At 39.9% G+C, this 22,971-nt stretch overlaps 2 protein-coding genes across 2 annotated transcripts in view; one reads left to right on the top strand and one right to left on the bottom strand.

Annotated features, from left to right (window-relative positions):
• Window positions 1–22,971, top strand: part of cmss1 (cms1 ribosomal small subunit homolog) — a 195,827-nt gene that overhangs the window by 75,681 nt on the left and 97,175 nt on the right. The window lies entirely within an intron of this gene.
• Window positions 1–22,971, bottom strand: part of filip1l (filamin A interacting protein 1-like) — a 163,008-nt gene that overhangs the window by 70,200 nt on the left and 69,837 nt on the right. Inside the window, exons 3-5 of the mRNA XM_031896628.1 lie at window positions 18,433–18,719; window positions 17,777–17,950; window positions 13,864–14,042 (exon numbers count right to left, since the gene is read on the bottom strand). Coding sequence (XP_031752488.1) covers window positions 13,864–14,042; window positions 17,777–17,950; window positions 18,433–18,708 — 629 coding nt within the window. The 5' untranslated portion in view covers window positions 18,709–18,719. The remainder of the gene's footprint in view (window positions 1–13,863; window positions 14,043–17,776; window positions 17,951–18,432; window positions 18,720–22,971) is intronic.

Here is a 22,971-nt window from a genome sequence, read left to right as displayed (position 1 = left end):
CAAAACAAACCTCGGCATGCCCTAACTAGAAAGTTGGATTCCCCTTTAGGAACTGTAGCAACCTTGAATTTGGCAATCGTTCTGCTTCTGTTTGTGCCTGGGAGCACCCCTGAATAATTAGAGAAGAATCCGAGCGGAGGATCGAGCTGGGGATACACACAGTTTCTCCATGGCTGCCTGTGTTGCACATTGCTGAGTTAAACAACTGTTTTCAATATTCAGTTATTTTTAGCTATTGTAACTTTTACATTTTCTCATATCTGACTTGTTATTGTGATTTTGTGCAAGTAAATAGAAATGCAATAAGCAATGGGATTGGCTTGGCTTTTTCTGCCAAAATGATTTTCACACCCAGTTACGAGTAGGCTTCCCTGCTGATTTCTGCATGCAGCTTTTGAACGTCTCTAGTTTTAGTTTTCCCACAGACAGATATGAGTTCATTTTAGCCCAGGGAATACAGCTCTCCTTGGGTTTGTTGGCTGCAGAGAGATGGAAGATGGCTTTCTGATGAACATTGCTTTTTAAAGCAATACTTGCACAAGTGTTGACCCATATTTAATGTTTAACAGTGCCACAACCAGTGTCCCATATCCACAGTAACCTTTTAATTCTGTAATAAAAATGCCCATTAATTAATGATTAGCCTCCTCAAAGTTTATTTAGGGCCAGACATCAGCACTATCCAGATATACGCCCTGACCTTGGGTTGGACATACTTTTTGTCTAAATAGGGCAGATAGGGAAACTGAAGCTACTCCATCTTAGGTGCTTGTGAGGCAGATAATTAAATAACCAGATATTCCTGCTGAATACAGAACCTCTATTTATTCACTGGTAATCTAATTATCTGCCTGGTGAGATTTAATTATCTACCTGGTTTGCCCTGTTTAGCTCAAGAAATGACAAAACCTTAGATTTTTCCAGTAGTCAAAAATATGTTCAGCGTAAGCCCTATTCCTCACACTCACGCTGAACAAGGGAGTATACAGTCCCTTTAACTTGCTTAGTGTAGACATTCACACAATAAAATCCTATACATACCAGGTACATGACATGAAGGAAGCTGTGTAAACTGGGACAACATGGTGCATAACACCACTTGTGGACCCATAATGTTTGGGTAAAAGCCACATATTAAAGTGTGGACATTATATGGTTCATTATTAAAAGGAACTCCTAGTTGGCCAACCTTTATAGGTTTTCATTCAGCTCGGTTGAGCAAATTTTGGAGGGTGTAAGCACCAGTTCCATTCACAACCTTGTGAGCCTGTTTTATACTCCCTATAGTGTTTTAGGAGCTCCCCTTAACTGCATGATGTAGGCTGATTCTAATTGCTTTCTTCCCCTCTGTAGCACGCCTGTGATTTTTGGCAGTTATGAACACAAAATACATGTTGTCATAGGAGCAGCTAGGTGTCTATTTCGCCTACAAACTTGAACACTATAAAAAGGAAATGTATGAGTACTACTAGTTTTAGGTATCGATGTGGGCTTAACTAGAGAAAAAAATAACGAATACATTTTGGTTTTGGTACGGCTATTTGTGCACATACAGGTTTTATTCAGTATATTAATTGAACATTATTTTGTGACCACACACAGGCAGCACAAATCTCCCGAGATGGGCTGGCATTCTTGGAATATCAGCACAAGTGTACGTCATGATTCTATTTTCTGATTAGCCTTACAGAGGTTTATAAAAACAATGTCCAATATACTCAAATCTACTTAAACAACTAATACCAGATGTTGTTTCTTGTATGGAACATTAAATTGGACAGTTCTCATATAGCTCTGAAACCTGTAATGATCTACAGTAAATGCAGCAGGCTTGCTTTTAATGAGGATTTAGAAAACATTCCGTGTTTATGAGAAGCATTTATCATCCACTTAGTTTCCTTTAAATAGACTGTCAATTGATGGATGAGGGCATAGCTTATTCTTTTTACAAAACAAACCTTGTCTCCGTATTTCTATTTCATATTTATATATATACTGTATGATGCCATGCAGCTTTCCGCAGCTGACTTCAAACAACAGCTCCACTTATTGAGTAAATATACTGTAGATGGAGCTGTCGTTTAAAATGTAAGCGGATGCTTTGATTGGGATGGGGGGCGGAATCTGGTAGCGTCCTCCCTACACCAGTATGGAATGTTTTGTCTTTTAAAAGGAAAATAAATGTATAGTAAAGGCTGGGGGAAATTCAGTAGTAGGTATGAATAAGGGGTAGCACGAAAGGTGATGATTCAAAAAAGGGGGCAGGCAGCTAAGAGATAATGGAAATGCAGGAGATTGAGGGAAGACACAATGTAAAGAGATGCTGGAAAACAGGAAGAACTAGTAGCTGTATGGATGGGTGGGTTCCACCAATTGTCACTGACCATAGAGAAGATAAATGGGTTTCAGACACCGGCTTAACTAGCTGGAAAATAGGAAAAAATAGTGGCTAGATGAAGGTGTGGGATCCACCAGTTTGTCACTGACCTTGGAGAAGAAGCATGAGTATGTTCTTCAGGCACCAGAACATCTGTAATATGTTTGGGCTATGTACTATGTGCATTGTATTCTGACAGATTAGTTCCATAAACACTGGCTATTATATGTGATGTGTAGGATAAAAAATGAATCCTGGGTTAAAAAGGCCAAACTGGAACTTGTTTCCAGTCTAAAAGGAAAGGTGAGCCCCTGAAACACGAGGTTCTAGAGGAGAGATATTAGTGACTCACTTCAATGATCAAAGAGTCAGACTATGATCTTTTTCCTGAGCACCTGTGCCAATGAGGAATTTGTCTGGCAAAGTATTTAAAGATTGTAGGGCTCATTTATGAAGTACAATGTGGTAGGTGCAAAAACACACACATTTTGTACCCAACATGCACATTTAATTCTAGGATTCCATCTGCTAAGCGGCATGAACCACAATTTAACATTTGGTAAATGGCACAATCCTTTGTAAATATAGTTCACGAATGAATAGAATTGTCCACAATTTTAACCATTGCACTTGCATTCAGAAGACTGATTAAGCCAATGTAAGAGACTCAGAAAGAAGAAAAGAAAATTGATGAGAGACTTTGGTTTGAGTCTTTGCAATAAAATCTGGTTAAGAAGAAGTTACTCAAGGTAGGAGGTAATAATGGCCACATATAACATCATGGATATTTTGTGTGCGGAAGGTCTGTTTGGGAAATGTTCAGCAAGCATTAAGACTTGGATCTATAACAAATATTCCGATACAAGAAGGAGAAAATTAAAAAAGGACCAAAAGACCATTAATTATAAGTTGGGATGGGGGTTGCACACTTATGTTACAAATCAACTGTTAACCTTAATCCCTATTCCCTTTACTACAATTTAGCACTTATGTTACTTAACCAGCCCTTAACCACCCCTATTAGGTCCTATTGTAGGCACACTTTTTAAATATATACAGTTGCATGGGACTGGACAGATTGCAGTCAGTAAGATGATGTCCATGCAACTATAAGGGTAAAGACACACAGAGCTACTAGTAGCAGCTACTTTTTCACAGCTACTGAATGCCATAACATACACTGCCATAGACAATACTGAGAATTGCCTCTGCTAAAACACATATAAAGACTGTTATAAGTAATTGATCAGCATTGTCTAATTTAGTAGCCACACCAAGCAGCTGCTACTAGTAGCTCCATGTGTCTTCACCCTAAGAGGCCATAGACTTAATGACATCCCTAATGCCTTAAACAAGGGTGAACTGGTACTTGGGGTGCAGATCTCAAATTTCAGCTTCTTAGTGGCCATAGGATTCTGCAGGGAGAGCTGTATTATGGCTCTTTATACATATATTACAACTGTATAAGATAGGGCTGTTTTTTTTCAGATGACATGCATACAAGGTATTTACACAAACTAACAGGAAAATGATTAATTTTATTTTAAGAACCCAGTGTTTTTCTCTGGAAAGTTTTTTTTCCCTTCAACAACATTCTGTTATTGAGTTCCCAAGAAATATAAGGCATCATTCCTACCTATGGGAATTATATATGCAGTGGCAACAGGGATTGTTATGTTAACATAGGCCAGAAATGAAGAACTCTCAGCGATTACCACATGACATCACCAAACAAATGTCTAGTGACATCACTTGGCGAGCATTTTAGACAGAGGTCATTGTGTGAGGTCACGGTCCTTTAGGATTTTCCTTAAGACTCAGAAGCCATGCTGCCAAAGTATTAGTCACTTCCTTGGTTACAGTATTTATGTTGGAGCCGAAAATATCATTTTCTATTTACTGTGCCTGAGATAAAGTATATTATGATACTGGATTATCGTGCAATTTTGTGAAGCCATTTAAGTGATTTATTAGAACTCTCATATCTAGAACACATTGAGCATAAACTACTTTGGAAAGGGATGTTAATGCTACAAAGGGGGGTTCATGATACATTGTAACTTTAAATAATGTCCAACTTGTTTCCCCCTTAAGACTAATCAATTAGGGGCAATTAGTAGGAAATAAGAGCCCCAATGGGACGCAATCCTTGTATCTGACACTAACACTGTTTATAAATTTGCTTTTGCCACTCAATTTCCCCTGTTCACTTAACGTTTATTGTTCATTCCATGCAAGTGATGCGAATAGTCACTTCTGCCCTGAGGGTTATAGTAGCTCAGTACTAAGGAGACTGAGAAGTTTTAGATTAAAATGGCAAAGCTTACATTGGATTTGCCCAGCTTTGCCCTAAAGCTACACAGGCCAATCAGTATGGTATCACAGGCCCTACATTAGAGCTTTATGCCAAGAGTCCTTAGGGATATGGCACCTCAAGATCCCTATTATGGCTGTCATTTACTTAAGTGTAATACACCTTGCACTAGGGGTGACAAAAAAACCCCCACTATGATGTGCATTCTAGTTAAAGGAAAACAATACCTCTAAACAGAGTACATCTCTATAAATATATTAATATAAAAATATTAAGTATTAATGGCTGCCCCTGGGATCATAGGATTCACAGTGCGCACAAACAAGCCAAGGGCACACATACATATTAGGTCACATCAGCCAATTAATGGCCAGAGTTCTGTCTTTTACTCCCACACTTTTTCCTGTTAGCCTGTCAGACAAGGCGTCTAGCGTATATTTTCGGCAAGCGGAAAATCGCTTGCCGAAAATGGCGCCATCCACTTCCTACATGTGCCTGCACCCAAATTAATGGAATAAGCACGCACAGGCAATTGTAGCCGATATCCACCAAAAAACGCGAGACTTTGTATCTTTGGCGGATATCGGCTACATGTGCCTGCACCCGAGCGTATTCCATTCATTCAGGTGCAGGCACAGGTAGGAGGCGGATGGCGCTATTTTCAGAAAATATACGCCAGACACCCAGGGCCAGATTTCTGTTCTGGGCGCCCCGAGGCCGCCCCTGTTTGTCGCCCCCCCCCTCCACCCATGCGCAAACGCGCCCCCCCCAGTGCGCATGCGCAAACGCGCCCCCCAGTGCGCATGCGCAAACGCGTGATAACCCCCCGCGAGTGCGCATGCGCTACTTTAAACTCCCATACGGAGCAGTGGGGAGAGGTCCCGACTGCTCCGTATGGGAGCCAAATTTAAATATTTTCTTGCGGCGGGGCAGCATGCTGCCCCTAAACTTCTGCCGCCCTAGGCCCGGGCCTTTGTGGCCTCTCCACAAATCCGGGCCTGTAGACACCTCGTCTGACTTTAGCCTTACAGTTAGAGCTGCAATATTTCACAATATGGTGGCTCAAGGGAAAGATGTAAATAGAGTTTGGTTGAAAAAAGGTTTACATTTTTGACGGGTTTGATTTTGAGAAAGAAAGAGTGACTAGGGTAATGTTACTGAAATATAAATCACGATTTCAAAGCAAAAAAAACAAAAATAAAGCAAAGCAATCTTTTAAAGCCCACTGGGGCTTATAAGACCAGGACAATCCCAAGTATTTTGGTTTATATCAGTAGTACACATGGAAGGTTTGCTCTATCTGGAGTATTTCCCTTTAGTTAACATTATGTTCCAGATGGGAAAATTTGGGTGTGAGAAAGAACATTCAGTGGTGGCCAGATAATACTTTTAACAAGGTCTGGGCAGCATCAGCCTTCAGCCCTTACAGTAGCTTCTATCAGTGCCATCCCTGCATCATTCTTCCATTGCCCCACACAGAGACATCAATGTATTTGTGTACAACTAGTTAAATATCTGTTTGTGTACTTCAGTAGCCTTTTCTCCATTATGGAATTAGATTACTGCAAAGCTTAGAATATTCGATGGTGCATCATTTTTTACAAGATAATATAGTAAAAATCTAAGGGCAGAATGACACCTTTGTACCATAAGCAGGGTGCTTCCCATTGAGTGTAATGGGAAAGAGTTTACTGCACCCTTGGAATTTCAGGGCTACTCTACCGATAAAAGGCAAAGCACTGCAACAGCTAAAAGAGGTAATGATCTTATAAGGATGGAAAGAACTAAAATAAATAAAGTCTTACAAAACTTGGCAATTTCAAAAGGTGGTACGTTTTAATGATATATTATATTGTCAGAGTTGAATAATTTTATACAACCAAAGTGCCAAAGCTGCATGTTGGTATGGAAAAGAGTCACTTTACAGTATAGGGATAAGAATGGCACAGAAGAGGGTACCAGGGAAACTAATTGCTGATTGGTTGCAGGCAATCAATCCACTGATTCAAATTGACATAGTTACATAGTTACATAGGGTTGAAAAAAGACCATTGTCCAACACCAGCAGTTTAGAGCTCAAAGGATTGTCATATTTGTAAAGTTTGTAATTTTGCACTTTATCCGTTCCATACCCTACAGAGAATGCAGGAAGATCTTCCTGTTGTAACATAAGAGCTTACAATCTGTGAGATCAAGAGAACTAATAAAACCATAGATAGTTGCAAAAACTTCACAATAATACTGTTCTGAGGAAGAGACAGAGGAAAAAAAGAGCAAGTTGGGGCTAATTTACTAAAATAGATGCTTAATGTCATCACTGCAGTTCCCAAAAGCAACAAGTCACATTTTTTATTTCATATTCTAACTTGTCGGGTTAAAACAAATTGATAATTGGTTACTATGCATCACTGCACTGGTGTAAGTTAGTGAATTAGCCAATGCCATACCATAGGAACAAGAATTTGAGATGTTAGTTGGTTGTCAGCATCAGAAATCCATCTGGGTCTTTGGAGCCCAATGTTTGCAACTAAAATAATTCTAGCGTCTTTATGATGATAATGGCAGTTATCATTACTATTCACTTTCCCTTAGTGATGGCTACACAAGTAAATTGTATGGAAGTGACTGTAACATATGTTTTGCCTACATTATTCATACTGCCTAATGTTTTTCTTATAGATATGGTCTGATTCTGTCAAATAATACAATCTTCTTCAGTCTCCACGTAACCGACCCAAAGAGATACACATAAACCTGTTCTTCTGTATCTTAAAATATCAATCAGCCATGGGATCAAGGCTCAACTAAATGTAAAGTCTGTTTATAATATGCAAAAAATTCTATATTTCAAGGTTTTTGTATTTTGGATAAACATAACCTGGTTTTGTTTTCAAATCTCTTTCTAATGTTTTATAATTGTGCTTTTTGGGGTCTACTTAAAAACAAATGCAGACAGCTTAATAGCTCACTGACACTGTTGGACTCTCTCCCCAGGTATAGAGAAGGTTGAATCCTCTGAAGATGGAATAAAATAACATAGGATTATATGTTTGTGCAACTCTGTAGTCACAAAGTGTGAAAGGAAATGAGGGCACTTTAGGTAATTGTGTTTGTGCAGTCTTGTAGGTTGTGTTAAGAGTTATATTATGGGTTACTTAATACTCAGACATCATGCTGGTTTCATACCTTTTTCCATGATGTAGGAGTAATTCCTATCTGAGCAAAATTTGGCAGCGGTTGAATTATGCTGGCTCCAATATTTCAAATTATAGTTTAGGGACTATGTAAGCCAAAATGTTCTTTTTTCTGTTAAGGTAACAGTATCGTTAAGATTTAATGTGGCGCTCATGATGGTCGTTGCCAGCAACAAAAACATTTAAACTGAAGAGACACTTTAAACCCCACATCTTAAAAGGCTTAGAAAGCTTTGGAATTGAGCAAGTGAGTTTGCTTGCAGAATTTACTGTGTCGGCATCACTGACCAGGAACATCTTTCTTGCTCTTTTTTTTATTATTCTCCCCATTCATAATGAGACAGAATTCCAAGATACACACTGTAAGGCTCGTCTCCTGGCAAGTGTAATGAGCATAGTGCAATTTTGAGTGCAATTGCCATGCTTTTTTCCTGGAATTCCAATGTCATTATGGCCACAAGGGGATGAAGCACTTGGTACAAATGTTTTGCGCCTGATGCACTTACATCCACTTTGCCAAAATTAATGCAACCAAGTGTGCATTTTATCGCAAATCAGACACAACTGACAGAAGTCTGTATGCCGTAACGTATTTGTCTGATTCTTTATGTGCAAGTGTGCTTTGCCTATTGATGCTAACCACAAAGGGAACCCTGGAGCTACCACCTGGTCAGGTTCCCCTGCATCAGTAGGCACAGCAGGTCTTTGATTTGTAATGAAAGGCGCATAGTACAACAGAAGGGCAAGGAGCCCATTAATAAAAGGCGTATAATGTGCAACTTAATACTTTATTGTGTAGGAGCACAACTACACTTCAAGACATAAATGAGCCCCCAGTGACCCACTCCTAGAATAGTAGTCCTGTTGTCCATATTCCTGGTGTGCTCTGCTGAATACCCAAGGGCAGCATGCAGTCTGAGTGTTGGTTTTCCAACTGAGTTTGTTTATAAAGAACAGTGACTAAGCTCTTTGCTTAAGACATTGATGCAGATTTTTCCATAAGATATTGGGCTTCTGGTAGGAACTCAACTAAATGTTTTTACATTGAAATGTAAAATCAACAAATGCCTTGCAGAGCTGATTAATGGGCACCGACCTAATCCTGAGATTTGAAACTGAAACGACTTTCTGATGTTGCTTAGAAACAGCACTAAAGCTTAGAACTCTATCATATTGCCAGCTTCCAATGATGTCAGTGTATGGAAACAATGGCGGTCCTGTAATAACGTGGGGAATGTACCTTGCCTCAAGCAGCAGAGCGTAGAGTGGAATTTGGTTTTGGGGCAGTGTAAATGTGGTATAACGAATGGGGTCACAAGAGGTACTCGTATTGTACATTGCAAAGGCTGCCAGCCATCTCTGTTCCATGATGCTATCTATGTGTTTTCAAGTTGTATATTCTAACAGAGCATGAAAGCCTGGGTTTTACTAGGCTGTGTCACTGGATTGGATGAATTCTGTTGGGCCTGTTGAAAAGGTAGATAAACAGACTGGAAATCAAACTCCTCTATAAGTCACTGTTTTCTCGCTGACTAAAGGGCACAAATGTTATAATGTTATATACTTTTCTATTGATAATGAATGTTTTAGCAGCACTATAGAAATACTTTCCTAATATATAAATTGCCAGTGTTTAATGACCTTGCCTCCAGTCTTATGCTAGAGACCCTGGCTGAAACTTCAGCATCTTTTTTTGAACCCGTGCAAGTTTCTCAGTCTCCTTGAATATCTAGTGATTGCAGCCTTGAGTGCGGAAAATACTAAAGGAGAAGGAAAGGCTAATAAAGAGTTAATCTCAAGCTGCAGGGATACCTTCAGTTCTCTCAATAGTGACCTTAAGTCTCCCCATATTTCTCCCATTCAGATGATCAGAAGCCAAACAGGAAGAAAAAACGCTGAGCTGGGTAAAGGAAGTTCCCATAATGCCTCACTCCTGCACCAAGAGCAAGACCGGTGTACATGCTCAGTTAGTTAGACTATGAGTTAGCTTCCTGCTGATTGGCTCCGATCCACATTCCTAAGGCGGGGGGGGACCAGGAGTGAGCAGAGAGCTGCGTGTCTCCGGCAAATGAATTACAGGCACAACAAATCTTTTGACAGAGAAGTCAGTGCAGTGTTTCTGTAAGTGCTTATGGCTGTATTTACATAGACCTTTCTGATAAAGCTTAATTAGTTTGTACCTTTCTTTCTCCTTTAATGAGGTTTGAGCCTCATGAAGATATGTGGTAAATAAATATTTCTTAATATAATTATTGATAAAACCAGTCTGCAAAAAATTTACTAGTGTCTGGTCCAGGAATTAATAATATTGGTAAATAAGGAGTCAGGAGGGGCTTCCCTATGTCATCTGACAACCCCATTGCCCGGGTGGGTGCTTCCTTTCCTTCCATCGTGGCACTTTATCAAAAGATCCACTAAAGAGACATTCAGAGATGTTTATTTAGTCGGTTCATCACTTGCTGCATACATTGACCCTCTTGACTTGGCAGCCTGTTAGTTACTGTGTGGGTTTTAAATGATCTACACCCTGACTGATACTGGATTAGGGCTTGTTTAGCTATTAATCAGCTTGGGTAAAAAAAACCCTCAGGTGAGTTCCTTGGGATATTTATGAGGTTGGCAATCAGTTTTCCTGCAAGGGTCCCTTGGGTAATCTGATCACTGATTGAGGGTTTAGCTGAGCAGCGGCTTGAGTGCCGGATTAGATTAGTTATGCTGCTTAAAAGACCTAACAAATGAGCAGATCTTACAGAGTATGGTCATTTTATCTCCTCTGTACTAGTCTGCAAATATTTGTGCATGTTTCTATGTACTCAAAGACCATGTTGCTTTACAGAATACAAAGAAAGATCTTCCAAAGTGTAATTATCAATAGCTTAACTGAAACACTGATACAAATGCCAAACAAAATGAACCTTATGAGAGACCTGCTTTCTAGAGCTATTTGCCACTTTCAATAAATATTAACCATAATTGAAACAGATTGCGATGGCATTGTTTTTTTTTCTTTCAGTGGAGACTTCTGTAAAAGTCCTTTGTGTTTTCTGACCATATGGAACTGTAACACTTAAGAATACAGGGCAGTTGATGGAAGAGATGTGTTATTGAAGTATTACATTAGTGCCCTGTCTCATCACACTCAGCTACTTACAATATCAAACATCTCTGATCGTTTTCACTAGTTACAGATACAGTGTCATATAAGTCTGGTCTAACGTGAATTATTTGTACTGATTACTGTAGTGTCTTGTGAAAGGATTTCCTTTGTTATTACCGTAAGTGTTTGTATGATCTGGTATGTAAGATCTGGTATGCAACAGTTATCCGCTATTTTTATTTCACTTGGTTTTAAAGGACAGTGAGGGGTCATAAAAGATGTTCTCACATTAAAAAGGCCCTTGGAGTGGAGCTGATGTCTTGTAAAGAAAGCAGCATGCATTTATACATGTATTATAATAAAAACATTGCCTGTCTGTCTGTCTCCACTGTCTGCTCTTTCTGTGTATCTATCTGTCATGAAATAATTCCACAGTTTCAGGCCTTTTTCGATATATGCAATGTCATTGTAATATAAGCAATGTCATACTGCGATCTTTATAAACCTGTGGGAACAACAGGAGGAGTGACCTGTCTGGACAAACACATTCCCTTTAGGGGCAATGGTGAGACTGAAGGACTCATCGTTTGGATCACGGAAAATGACCTTCACATCTGCAAACATACTTGTGTTATACAGATATTTTCAAGCTGTTGATATGTTGCTTTTATACTTCTCGGACAGCAGTTTTTATGACCCAGAATTCCTACCTGTTAACCTCCCAGCATTTTTTATAAAGGGCAGGCCACTCCCATTTTAAACTTTAATTTTTGACATGTTTGGAGACAGTGGGCTATCATAAAGGCACTCAGCCCCACCCCAAAAGGGTTAACAAGACTATCTGCACACATTTTTAAATTGTGTACCACTTAGGATTTTCCTGTTCTGTTTCCCAGCATCTATAAAGTTTAGCATCTATAATTATGGGCAAAAATATTGAGACCTTTTGTTCTCTCTTTTTTTTTTTAATAGTGCACCAGTTTTGCCATATTTTCTTTAATCTGCACCAGTTTAAACCAGTTTGATTTGACTGTACATACCACACATAGAGACACATGAATATGGAGAAAGAGAAGAAAAGCAGAGAACTGGAGGTTACACAGAAAATTGTAAGAAAGCATGCTCAGTCCCAAGAGTACAAGTCCATCTACAGAGACCTTTATGTTCCTGTGTCCAGCATGTTATCAAGATGTTTGAGGCTCATTGCACTGTAGCCAATGTCCTGGGACATGGACACAAGAGAAAAATTGATGAAAGATTGTTCAAATTGTGGTGAACCTCAATCAACTTCCAGACAGATTCAAGCTGACCTTCTGACACAATGTACAGCAGTTTAAACTTGCACCATCAATAGCTAAAGAAAGAGGGATCTATGGTGTGTTTGCCAACTAACATTTGAACAAGCCAAAATCCTTCTGGGATAATGTCCTGTAGACAGATGGGACGAAATTTGAGCTTTTCGTTAAAGCACACCATATCTTTGTTTAAAGGAGACATATTGGATAAATGGAAAAAACCCTAATTTTGTAGGCAATTATAAATAATATAAGGCGCTGGTTTCACTTTGGGCTAAACAGTAATCCCATTGTAAAAATGGCCCCTTTATTGGAGCTCCCTATAGATCAGTTCTCTGTGACTGTTTCAAATGAAGGATGGGTGTATCCTAATGGTCCCTGCCAGACGCACAGTAGGAGGGGGATAGCCAATCACAGCCTTGCACTCACACAAGCAAAGACAGGCTTCAGTTCCCTATCAGGTCAGCCTAGCTGCTGATTGGTTCCTATTGGTGCCTGTACTGAGAGCCGCCGGCTCCCCTGCACATCCAGAGAATTCAGCCAGCAGGAAGTGGAACAGACAGAACTTTTTTTAAGCACAATCCTTCTATATTTAGAGGAGTATAATTCACTGGTACATTCTCAATTATTATATGAGAGCAAAAAAATGTAGTATAAGTAAAGACCTCCATCCTTAGTCAATCATCAAGGAGGTTTGCTGATGCTTTGGGGTTAATTTGGGTGCCCCTGGAACTGGGTACACTCGGTCAGTATTGAAAGCTGGGTCTGTGTTGCAAATCACGGTCTTCCAGCAAGACAATGACTGGAACAACACTTTAAAAAGCACCACAGAAATGGTGGTTAAAGACAAAATGATCAGCTGTTAGTTCCGCAGAGATCTGAAGACTGTAGTTGAAAAAGCTGGAAGGACAGTTTGCAAAAGAAATGGTCCGACAGTCAGTAAAGAGGTGCAGAACAAAGGGCATACTACTAGGTATAAAGTCTGCGGTGTGAATAATTTTGTTGATTACTTTTTTTCCAGATTTGAAACCAAATGTTGAGTTCTGAATGACAATATTCTGTAATCTTAACAGTGAAATCAAGAATTGTGGGAAAACTGTTTTTTCCAGTTATTCAAAAAAAGTTTAGAGGTGCCAGTGTTTTTGGGTACAATTGCATGTTGGAGCCAGTAGCTTTGTGATTAAAAGGAAACAAGGTTGATGGTGTTTTTACCTGTTTGCAAATGAACTGCATTGCTTGAAACGTTTTATTATCTCCCCACAGTAAAGGTTTATAGGCTTTTTGGTTATTTCTTTCTCTCTATAAATATTTTACTCACTCATAACTGCAAAGCAAACCACAATTTCTATCTCTGGCTGTTAAGCTGCTGCTAACATTTCTGTGGTACAATGCCCATCATGCCTTCCGCTACAAATGGAAGAGTAATTGGAATCAAAGCCAATCTTTATATAATATAAAACTGAATTCATACAGGGGGCTAGTGCTATAACATCTCATCTCCTGCATAGTCACCAGTTTCCATGTCCACATGTTGGAGTCACTTAATGGCTTTTGGTACAAAATGCTAGAAATGCGCTGAATCTTACCTTTCCCGTTCTTGTTCAAGAAGGTTGGTGAATTCATCGCTCTTCTCCATATATTCTGTATGCTTCTGTTTTTCATCCTCTAGCTCATACATAGTTTGCCTCTGTGATTTCTCCGCCAGTAGAAGTTGTTCTAGCATTCTCTTGTGTGTCTCTTTGTGTTTCTCAATAACTTTATCCAGCTACAAATATACAGAGATGTGTTATATGAGAATAATGCAAAAGGCTGTAGTAACTAACCTTTACATGATTCAGAGGAGCAGTAGACTAAAACAAGTGCTATGGAAAAGTCTGATGCCAAAGGTCATTTGAGGTAAAAAGGTAAGGTTTATTAGACACGTACATGGGCTCTGAGCTATAGATCAGAACTACAGAACAAAGACAGCACTAGGTTTTTATAGACTTTGTGACATGGTACCCTACAACCTAATTACATATGAGTATGGGTGTTACCAATTCCAACAAAGAACTGTTCTTATGCCACAACAGGTGGCGCAGCCCTCAAGGCCGAACCAAGACTAACTTGATAAGAGCATCCATCCAACTCAGGGGGGTGGTGCCTGCAGCTGGGCTCCAAACAATAATGGGGTGATGGGTTACATGAATTGCTTCACGACATACTTCATGGACCACTGAATGGGGGGCATAGGAAATCTGCCTACACAGAATTTATTCTTCATCACAAGAAACTATTAATGTTTATACATCTCATGCCTGAAACTGAAGAACCTAGAACTGTGGGCTTATCTTCTACAGGTAGTCTCCCTCTTACTTGTGTTGCCTTTTCCAAAGCCTTACATGGTGCTGTTTCATGTGGGCCTTTGTTTACGCCTTAAGGCATTGGGAGATGTGCTCATAATAATTTTTTGACGTGGTGGATACATACTATAAGGATAAAACATAAAAACATGGATTATATGTACTGTTAAGGTTTTTTGTAAACCTTGGTGGTCACTCATGGTATTGAACATATTGAATACAGTTATCACTTGTTTGTATCTTTCGTCTAGTACCCTCCTTAGCTTAAAGGAACAGTAACACCAAAAAATGAAAGTGTATAAAAGTAACTAAAATATAATGTGCTGCTGCCCTGCACTGGTAAAAGTTGTGTGTTTACTTCAGAAAGTCTACTATAATTTATATAAATAAGCTGCTATGTAGCCATGGGGGCAGTCATGCAAAGGAGAAAAGGCACAGGAACATAGCAGATAACAGATAAAACACTATTGTATTCTACAAAGCTTATCTGTTATCTGCTATGTAACCTGTGCCTTTTCTCCTTTTTTCCAGCTTGAATGGCTGCCCCCTTGGCTACACAGCAGCTTATTATATAAATTATAGTAATGTTACTGTAGCAAACACACCAGTTTTACCAGTGCAGGGCAACAGTGCATTATATTTTTATTACTTTAAAGTTCTTTCATTTTTTAGTGTTAAGCACCAGATATTTTTTTGCTTGCTAAAAGACACGCTGATTTATCAAACTGGAAAATCTTGAAGGATTCCAAGTAGTTTTTATCCCACAGTCCGGAACCTTTTTGAGGAACTGACATCTATAAAACGTAGTAGATGTATTTAACTGTTTTGAGGAGTAAAATGTCACACTTTATACCATAGTAGTGGTCAGTGAAGCTCAGAAGAACCCCAATCTCAATCCTCAATAGTCTCAATCCTTCCTCCCGATATCTCAATCCTTTATTCTGGATTTCTCCTGCTATCCCAGTGGGCCAGTCTGACCCTAATCAGAAGGTTGAATTTACCTTTGGCTGGATTGCTAGTATTCTTTATATTCAGACTCTCTTCCTTTTATCTTCCTGTCAGTCATTACAAAGACGGCTTATATACTTGGGCAACGGAAACGTCAGCACCCCCCCTTCTGTTCAGAAGTCCCACTCTCTACTGCAGAAATGTTTTTATTTTTTTAAGAAAGTTGTTTATGTGAAACCAAGTTTAATAAACGAAGAGCAAATTGTTGAATATTGCCTTAGGTTGGCATCAGGACTGAGCTGGTACACTGCCCAAGATGTTGCCTGATTGATTCAGTGTTATAAATGTCATGTTGGGGAAACATAGCCGTATATACTAATTCAGCTAATGAGCCACAATACATTGTGTTTAGAATAAATTAAATGAAAATTAAAATTGCTTCCTGCTTCTGATGCGGCCAAGTACTGAGATCATATTCACATGTCAAGATATGTTTCTTCCACTCTTAGCCTACGGAGAGAAGCCTTTGTAAATGTCTAAAATATTAGTCCTTCCACATAAAAATGTCTTGTTTTAATTGAAAGCAGATAAGGTTCAACTCGAAAGGTTAAATCGTAACAAAAGTGCTGTGTCTGAAAGGAGCGCTAGCTCACAGGACTTAGATGACAGCTGCAGAATTAACAGTGAAAATATATTATCTGCTGTTTTTAAATCATTTAAATATTATCTTTGCCTTAAACATGATATATGTCTGTCAAGCTAATATGAACAGAAAGAGTTTTCATTTGACAGTGGTATTTATTTCTCACATTATTATTTTTTATTTATACATAATCTATCCCTTAAATAAATTACTGCACATATAAGCATTTTTGAGACACTTAGATTTTCTGAAGTACAGGATCTAAAGAAAAATAGTTTTAATTTTGCCTTGCTGGAATATCATGAGTGGAAATGTCCAGATTGTGTCCCAAGGTAGACAATATGATGTTATTATTTCTTTGTGATTTTCTTACAATGTCTTGTGAGTCTCTATTTTTGTGTTCTACTCTCACAATAGTGTAACTAAAGACTGGTCCTGGTGCAACATCTGCATATGGGTTCTTCCTTGATCCCAACCCTTCTCCTCCACCCATCTTACCTCTAAGCTACATTGCTGGATATATAACCTACGCTCTCCTTACCTTCCCCCCTCACGTTTTATTAGCTTGTGGGCATAGACTATTGTGCATGTTTGGATCTGAGAGGGCTACTGCTCTCCTCCACACTTCCATTGGCAGATTTTTCAGCAAGTATCCGGCAGTGGGCTTGGGGCTTTGTAAATTGTTCAGAAAAGAAAAAAACTTTGTATAGTGACCAAGCTGCCTATATAGAAAATATAACTCTGCTCAGCTGTGCACCTCCCAGTGGCCCTGGTACAGTAGCCCATTATAGGATCTGAATGTGCTCTATAGGAAAATCCAATACATTATATTCCATATGCATTGCTGTAGTGAGAAAATATGTTGTGATTCATGTTACAAAAGACAATAGATGTGAGTCATAAAATGAAATATTAAGACAGGATATGAGAGAGAATATGGCTTTGAATACAAAAAGGGCACAAATCTTTAAAAAACAGTAATTCGGTCACTCACATGTTCACTACTTTTTTATTGGCCACTTAATTTGATCATGTGTGACTTTGTTCAGTCATATGGGTGGCCTAATTGCACTCACGAGACTGGTTGGCCCACAAGTTAAATGATTAGATTGCGTGAATGTGGAAAGGAAGTTTCCTGTCTGGATTTTCAGTCTTAAGCACCTGACTGTGACCAAGTTAGATGTTTGATGCTTAGAATGTTGGCCAAGGCCCCACACATACAGCAAATGTTTGGCCAGTATTGCTGAAAATGATCAGATTTCTCTCCAAGTGGGAACAATTTGAAGTTGGCTCATTGGTCACTTCTTGGAAAATGTTGCATTACATACAGTTTGTGATGCACTTGGGAATCATTCATTTAGGACAGTGTTCTGCTGCCCCCCCCCCCCCCCCCATCCCACACACACATACTCACTCATACGAGGACCTTGAGTGTCTGGACCTCAGCCTACAGCCCAAATAGGGTAAATTTAAGAAGAATATTTGCCTATTGTGGTTGATGTGTTTCACATGTGTCATACCCTAGCTCTTATAGGAGTTAGATGTCTATTATTAAACACTATATACCTCATTCATTGGTTTTTCATAAATATCTTCTTGCCACTGCTGGGCATTTGCTTGAATAGCATCTCTCTGAAGGGCCTCTAAAACTCTTTTAGGAGTCACAAAGCCGTACTGTGCTTCTAGCAAGGCCAAGTCAATCTTCTCAGCTTTCAGCACCGATATGACTTCATCTCGAGCCTAAGGACAAAAAATCAGAGTGTGGGAACATATTAAAGGAGGAAAAAAAAGTTTCTCTCTGACCTAACTTTTAACTTAATGTTGTCTGTCTTAAACTGATCCGATTGTGCTTGGAGAAAATAAATCTCTCCCAAAGACAAATGTGAACATTTGGCTTTAAATTCAATCCATGTGCATCGCATGACATTATTGTCACATTAGGTAATCTAAAGAGAACATCATTTTCCACATGATAGAAGAATAAATACATTTGGAGTTTAATATTGTCTTGCCTGTACTCATCTATTGCAACAGAAAAAGGATATGACCTCTTACAGCATGCATACCATTAGTATGTAATAATGACAGCCCTTTTAGATATGATTTATAGAAGCAGCCGATGCTGGCAAGACAAAGACGTGTATATATATATACACATATATATATGAATATAAGCCAAACGTGTAGTCTCTTTATTGAGCAGAGTATGAAATATGACTGACTTGCAGCTCTCCCTCCAGCACGCTCAGAAGGAAGAGCAGGTCATCCCGAGAGAGGTCATTTCCCCTTTTGGACGAGGCCTCTGCTTTCATCTCTGATTTGTGGCTCCTTAGGATAGTGTCAGTTTCAGCCACATAGTCTCTGTGTTTCTTTCCCTTCTGCGGGTACCCAAGGTCAGGCTCCAATAAATCTGCCTTTTCTGATTTGGTGCAGTTGTGGAGTTTGCTTTGCTTGGAGGTCTTGGCTGGACACTCGATGCTGTTGCTTCTCGGGCGCATTGTCTGGAATGCTGAGGAAGATAAGAATAAGTAACCTTTATAAGAAATCAGTAATATAATGTTGTGTATGAGTAGCCATTCTCTCAAATCTCTTTTTAACTGGCCCACAGTCTTGGTCCACCCAGCAAAGTAGGGTTGCCACCATCTCAGCTTTGAAATAGACTGCCCATTTCAAAACTACCTGCTCCAGTTTCACTGCACTAAAACCTGGTAAATTTCCATGTTGGGACATCAAATCACTTTTCCTGATGCACCACATCCCTGCCCATATATGTCATTGTCCTGTTACCCATTCTGGATAACAGGTCTCTTACCTGTTCTATAGAAGCTGCAGTGGTGGGTTTAACTTACCTATTATATTATATCATAATATATATTATATTATTGAACTGACGCATATTATAGCATTAGGGATTTACCTGCAAAATTCTTAGGGCAAATTGCATTGATAGTCACAGAGAGTCGAATCATTATTTTACACATAGGCAGTAACCTTCTAATGGCAATTCTCCTCAACTAATATGGTAAATGACCTTTGGCAATGACTCTTGCTTTATCAGAATTCCTACCCTTTCCTCTCAGCCTATAATGACTGATTCCAAAGAACAGCACTTTCCAGTGGCAGGTGAAACTGAAGAAAACCCCATTTATGTTTGTATGATGCTTCCATAGATGAAACAAATGGGGATTCCCTGCTTTGCCTGCCATAGCTGTGATTGCCTGGCAGACATAACTGGAGTAGGTTTGCATGTATCGCCTGGCAGACATAACTGGAGTAGGTTGCATGTATCGCCCAGCAGACATAACTGGAGCAGGTTTGCATGTATCGCCTGGCAGACATAACTGGAGCAGGTTTGCATGTATCGCCTGGCAGACATAACTGGAGCAGGTTTGCATGTATCGCCTGTCAGACATAACTGGAGCAGGTTTGCATGTATCGCCCGGCAGACATAACTGGAGTAGGTTTGCATGTATCGCCCGGCAGACATAACTGGAGTAGGTTTGCATGTATCGCCTGGCAGACATAACTGGAGCAGGTTTGCATGTATCGCCTGTCAGACATAACTGGAGCAGGTTTGCATGTATCGCCCGGCAGACATAACTGGAGTAGGTTTGCATGTATCGCCCGGCAGACATAACTGGAGTAGGTTTGCATGTATCGCCTGGCAGACATAACTGGAGTAGGTTTGCATGTATCGCCTGGCAGACATAACTGGAGTAGGTTTGCATGTATCGCCTGGCAGACATAACTGGAGTAGGTTTGCATGTATCGCCTGGCAGATATAACTGGAGTAGGTTTGCATGTATCGCCTGGCAGACATAACTGGAGTAGGTTTGCATGTATCGCCTGGCAGACATAACTGGAGTAGGTTTGCATGTATCGCTTGGCAGACATAACTGGAGCAGGTTTGCATGTATCGCCTGGCAGACATAACTGGAGTAGGTTTGCATGTATCGCCTGGCAGACATAACTGGAGTAGGTTTGCATGTATCGCCTGGCAGACATAACTGGAGCAGGTTTGCATGTATCGCTTGGCAGACATAACTGGAGCAGGTTTGCATGTATCGCCTGGCAGACATAACTGGAGTAGGTTTGCATGTATCGCTTGGCAGACATAACTGGAGCAGGTTTGCATGTATCGCCTGGCAGACATAACTGGAGTAGGTTTGCATGTATCGCCTGGCAGACATAACTGGAGTAGGTTTGCATGTATCGCTTGGCAGACATAACTGGAGCAGGTTTGCATGTATCGCCTGGCAGACATAACTGGAGTAGGTTTGCATGTATCGCTTGGCAGACATAACTGGAGTAGGTTTGCATGTATCGCTTGGCAGACATAACTGGAGCAGGTTTGCATGTATCGCCTGGCAGACATAACTGGAGTAGGTTTGCATGTATCGCTTGGCAGACATAACTGGAGCAGGTTTGCATGTATCGCCTGGCAGACATAACTGGAGTAGGTTGCATGTGTGTGCCGGGACTAACAAATGTAAAATCCCAATTATTCATATTATTTGGCATAAACATTATGCTTTAGTACAAAATATAGGATGCTCATTTTCCATAAGCCAACAAAAGCATATTATTCTGATAAAATGACACATGATGAGTAATGGACGTCTATGCAGTGGATCTGCTGTTATACACACAAGGGTTTGATTGTGTCAGAAACCACATACGCCTTGTCTGGCCAGTTTGCATCAGCACGTCTGAAATTCCATAAAAACATGGCCATGACTCTAACGCTAGATTGATACATACTGAGCATATGTGAGAAGTTAACATTCTCCTCGAGAAAATTCCACCTGGCGAAATCCCACAATGGCCAACCGTGCTGTCACAACTACATTATATATGGGTTAAAATGTTCCTTATTTATATGCACTAATTAGTATGTTTTCCCTTATATTGCATAGTTTATTGGCATAGTTTGATGTGTATGGAACATTGCATCACAGTATGATCTGCATTTATACAAGTATGTGCGGGCTGCCATATTGACTAAGATATATGAATGCTACCATCTGTTCATAACAATTAGGGGTGAAGGGATAAAGTGAATACCTCAAATTAGGGGCCCCATCAGAAATCAAGGGGCCCCTCACGAAAAAAAAGCATCAGTGGCCAGGGGGAAGCATTGGTGGCCAGGGCAGGGTCTATGAACATTGGTATTCTTAGACGACTTCTTCCTTCTCCGGCGTCATCATGCTTCTTCACACAATTCTGGCGTCATTGTGCAGTTACATCCAATTCACCAAAATGAATGTAAATGCGTGTGTACTGCATCACAAATTGGGTCAGGAGGTGGTGGTAGCTCCAGGGTTCCCCTGTGTCAATAGGCACAGCAGAGCCTGCTTTGGGACAGGGAGCGGCACTAAGTGCAAATTTATGGAAGTGCAAAGAGCGCGTTTTGATCAAAGTACCTCCAAAGGAAGTGATTTTGGGCGCAACTCACTGCAGGTTGTCCAGTGCACTTGCGGACATATAATGGCTACCTTGCTTCCTAAGAAGTGCTTTGAGGCCCATGGGAGATACATTTTTGCTTCCATTATTCTTACAGTATCTTTACTTATACATCAGTAATGAGTTTTGTGCTTTAACAGTGAAAAATTAAACACTGTAAACTTATAAATGGGGCTAACTTTTCTGAAACATTTTCTTTATAGAGGTATAAAAGATAAAAATCCACAATAGGCTATTATTTACATTTTTTGTTCTGCATCTGTTCAGCCAGTGGGTCAAATGGTCGTCTTCTGAACAGTAATGGTCAGTGTGCAGCACCCTTTCTTTGGTAAGTGCATCTTCCTTTCATACAAATGATATTTATATTTAATACCAACCATTCCATATTTTCTGTTTGGAGAGGGTGCAATGCCTTTGCAACATCTGCCTGTGCTTCCCTAGGTTTTATGTTCCAGGCACCCCCAGCTTCACACACACATTCAACTTAAAATAAAGCTATCTTGACACCTAACATTGTGCAGTAGATTAACCTTTTCCCTATAGGTTAGTGTCAACTTATCCCTGACTGGTGAGCCCCACTAAGATATTTGCAGTCTGTATCCCTAGCAGCACTTTGTCACTTGTAATATAGAGCTGTAGAGAAAATGGAGTTGACGTTTACAGAAGGTGTCTGTAGGTCAAAGCTGCCCTTGGGCAACAAAGCTTGGTTTCTACTAGTAACCTATTATGATATATCTATGGGTAATCCTGAACTGCTTCCATTAGGGAACCCTTGCTTTCTTAAATTGCTTAATGTTATTCTACTTCTGCAGGGACTTATGGGAAACATTTTATTACCTTTAAAGGTGCTGTGGAATAAATAAATTACTATCAGACTGGCACACCCTCTTAAAATATCTGTAACTTTATTTTAAAGACATTGAACGAAAAATGCAGTGTTGAAAAAATGTTTTTCCGCTCGTCTGAGAGTAGTTTTTGTATATTCAGTTTGACTGTGCACCCCGTTGTATATGATTTTTTGCATTTTAGTGCAGACACACTAAGGACTGGTGTGCTCTCTATTGCATTCCCCCAATTAGTTACATAGAAGGGACTGCCCATATGCACATTGAGCATTCTGTGATGCAAAAAGGGCCTGTGTGCACGTGCAGTGGTGTTATTCAGGGACCCCCAGTAGGTGACGCCCATTACGTTTATACTCAAGTCACTGGATGTATGTTCATTGAACAGACAGTGGAGTTTTCCCATGCTTACAGCAGTGTGTAGGTAATCCTGCACACCCAATGGTGGCTTTTCAC

Source organism: Xenopus tropicalis, chromosome 2 (genome assembly GCF_000004195.4).
Source record: "Xenopus tropicalis strain Nigerian chromosome 2, UCB_Xtro_10.0, whole genome shotgun sequence".
Classification (NCBI taxonomy): domain Eukaryota; kingdom Metazoa; phylum Chordata; class Amphibia; order Anura; family Pipidae; genus Xenopus; species Xenopus tropicalis.
Note: the sequence above shows the minus strand (reverse complement) of the source record. Positions and strands in the feature narration are given on the sequence as shown.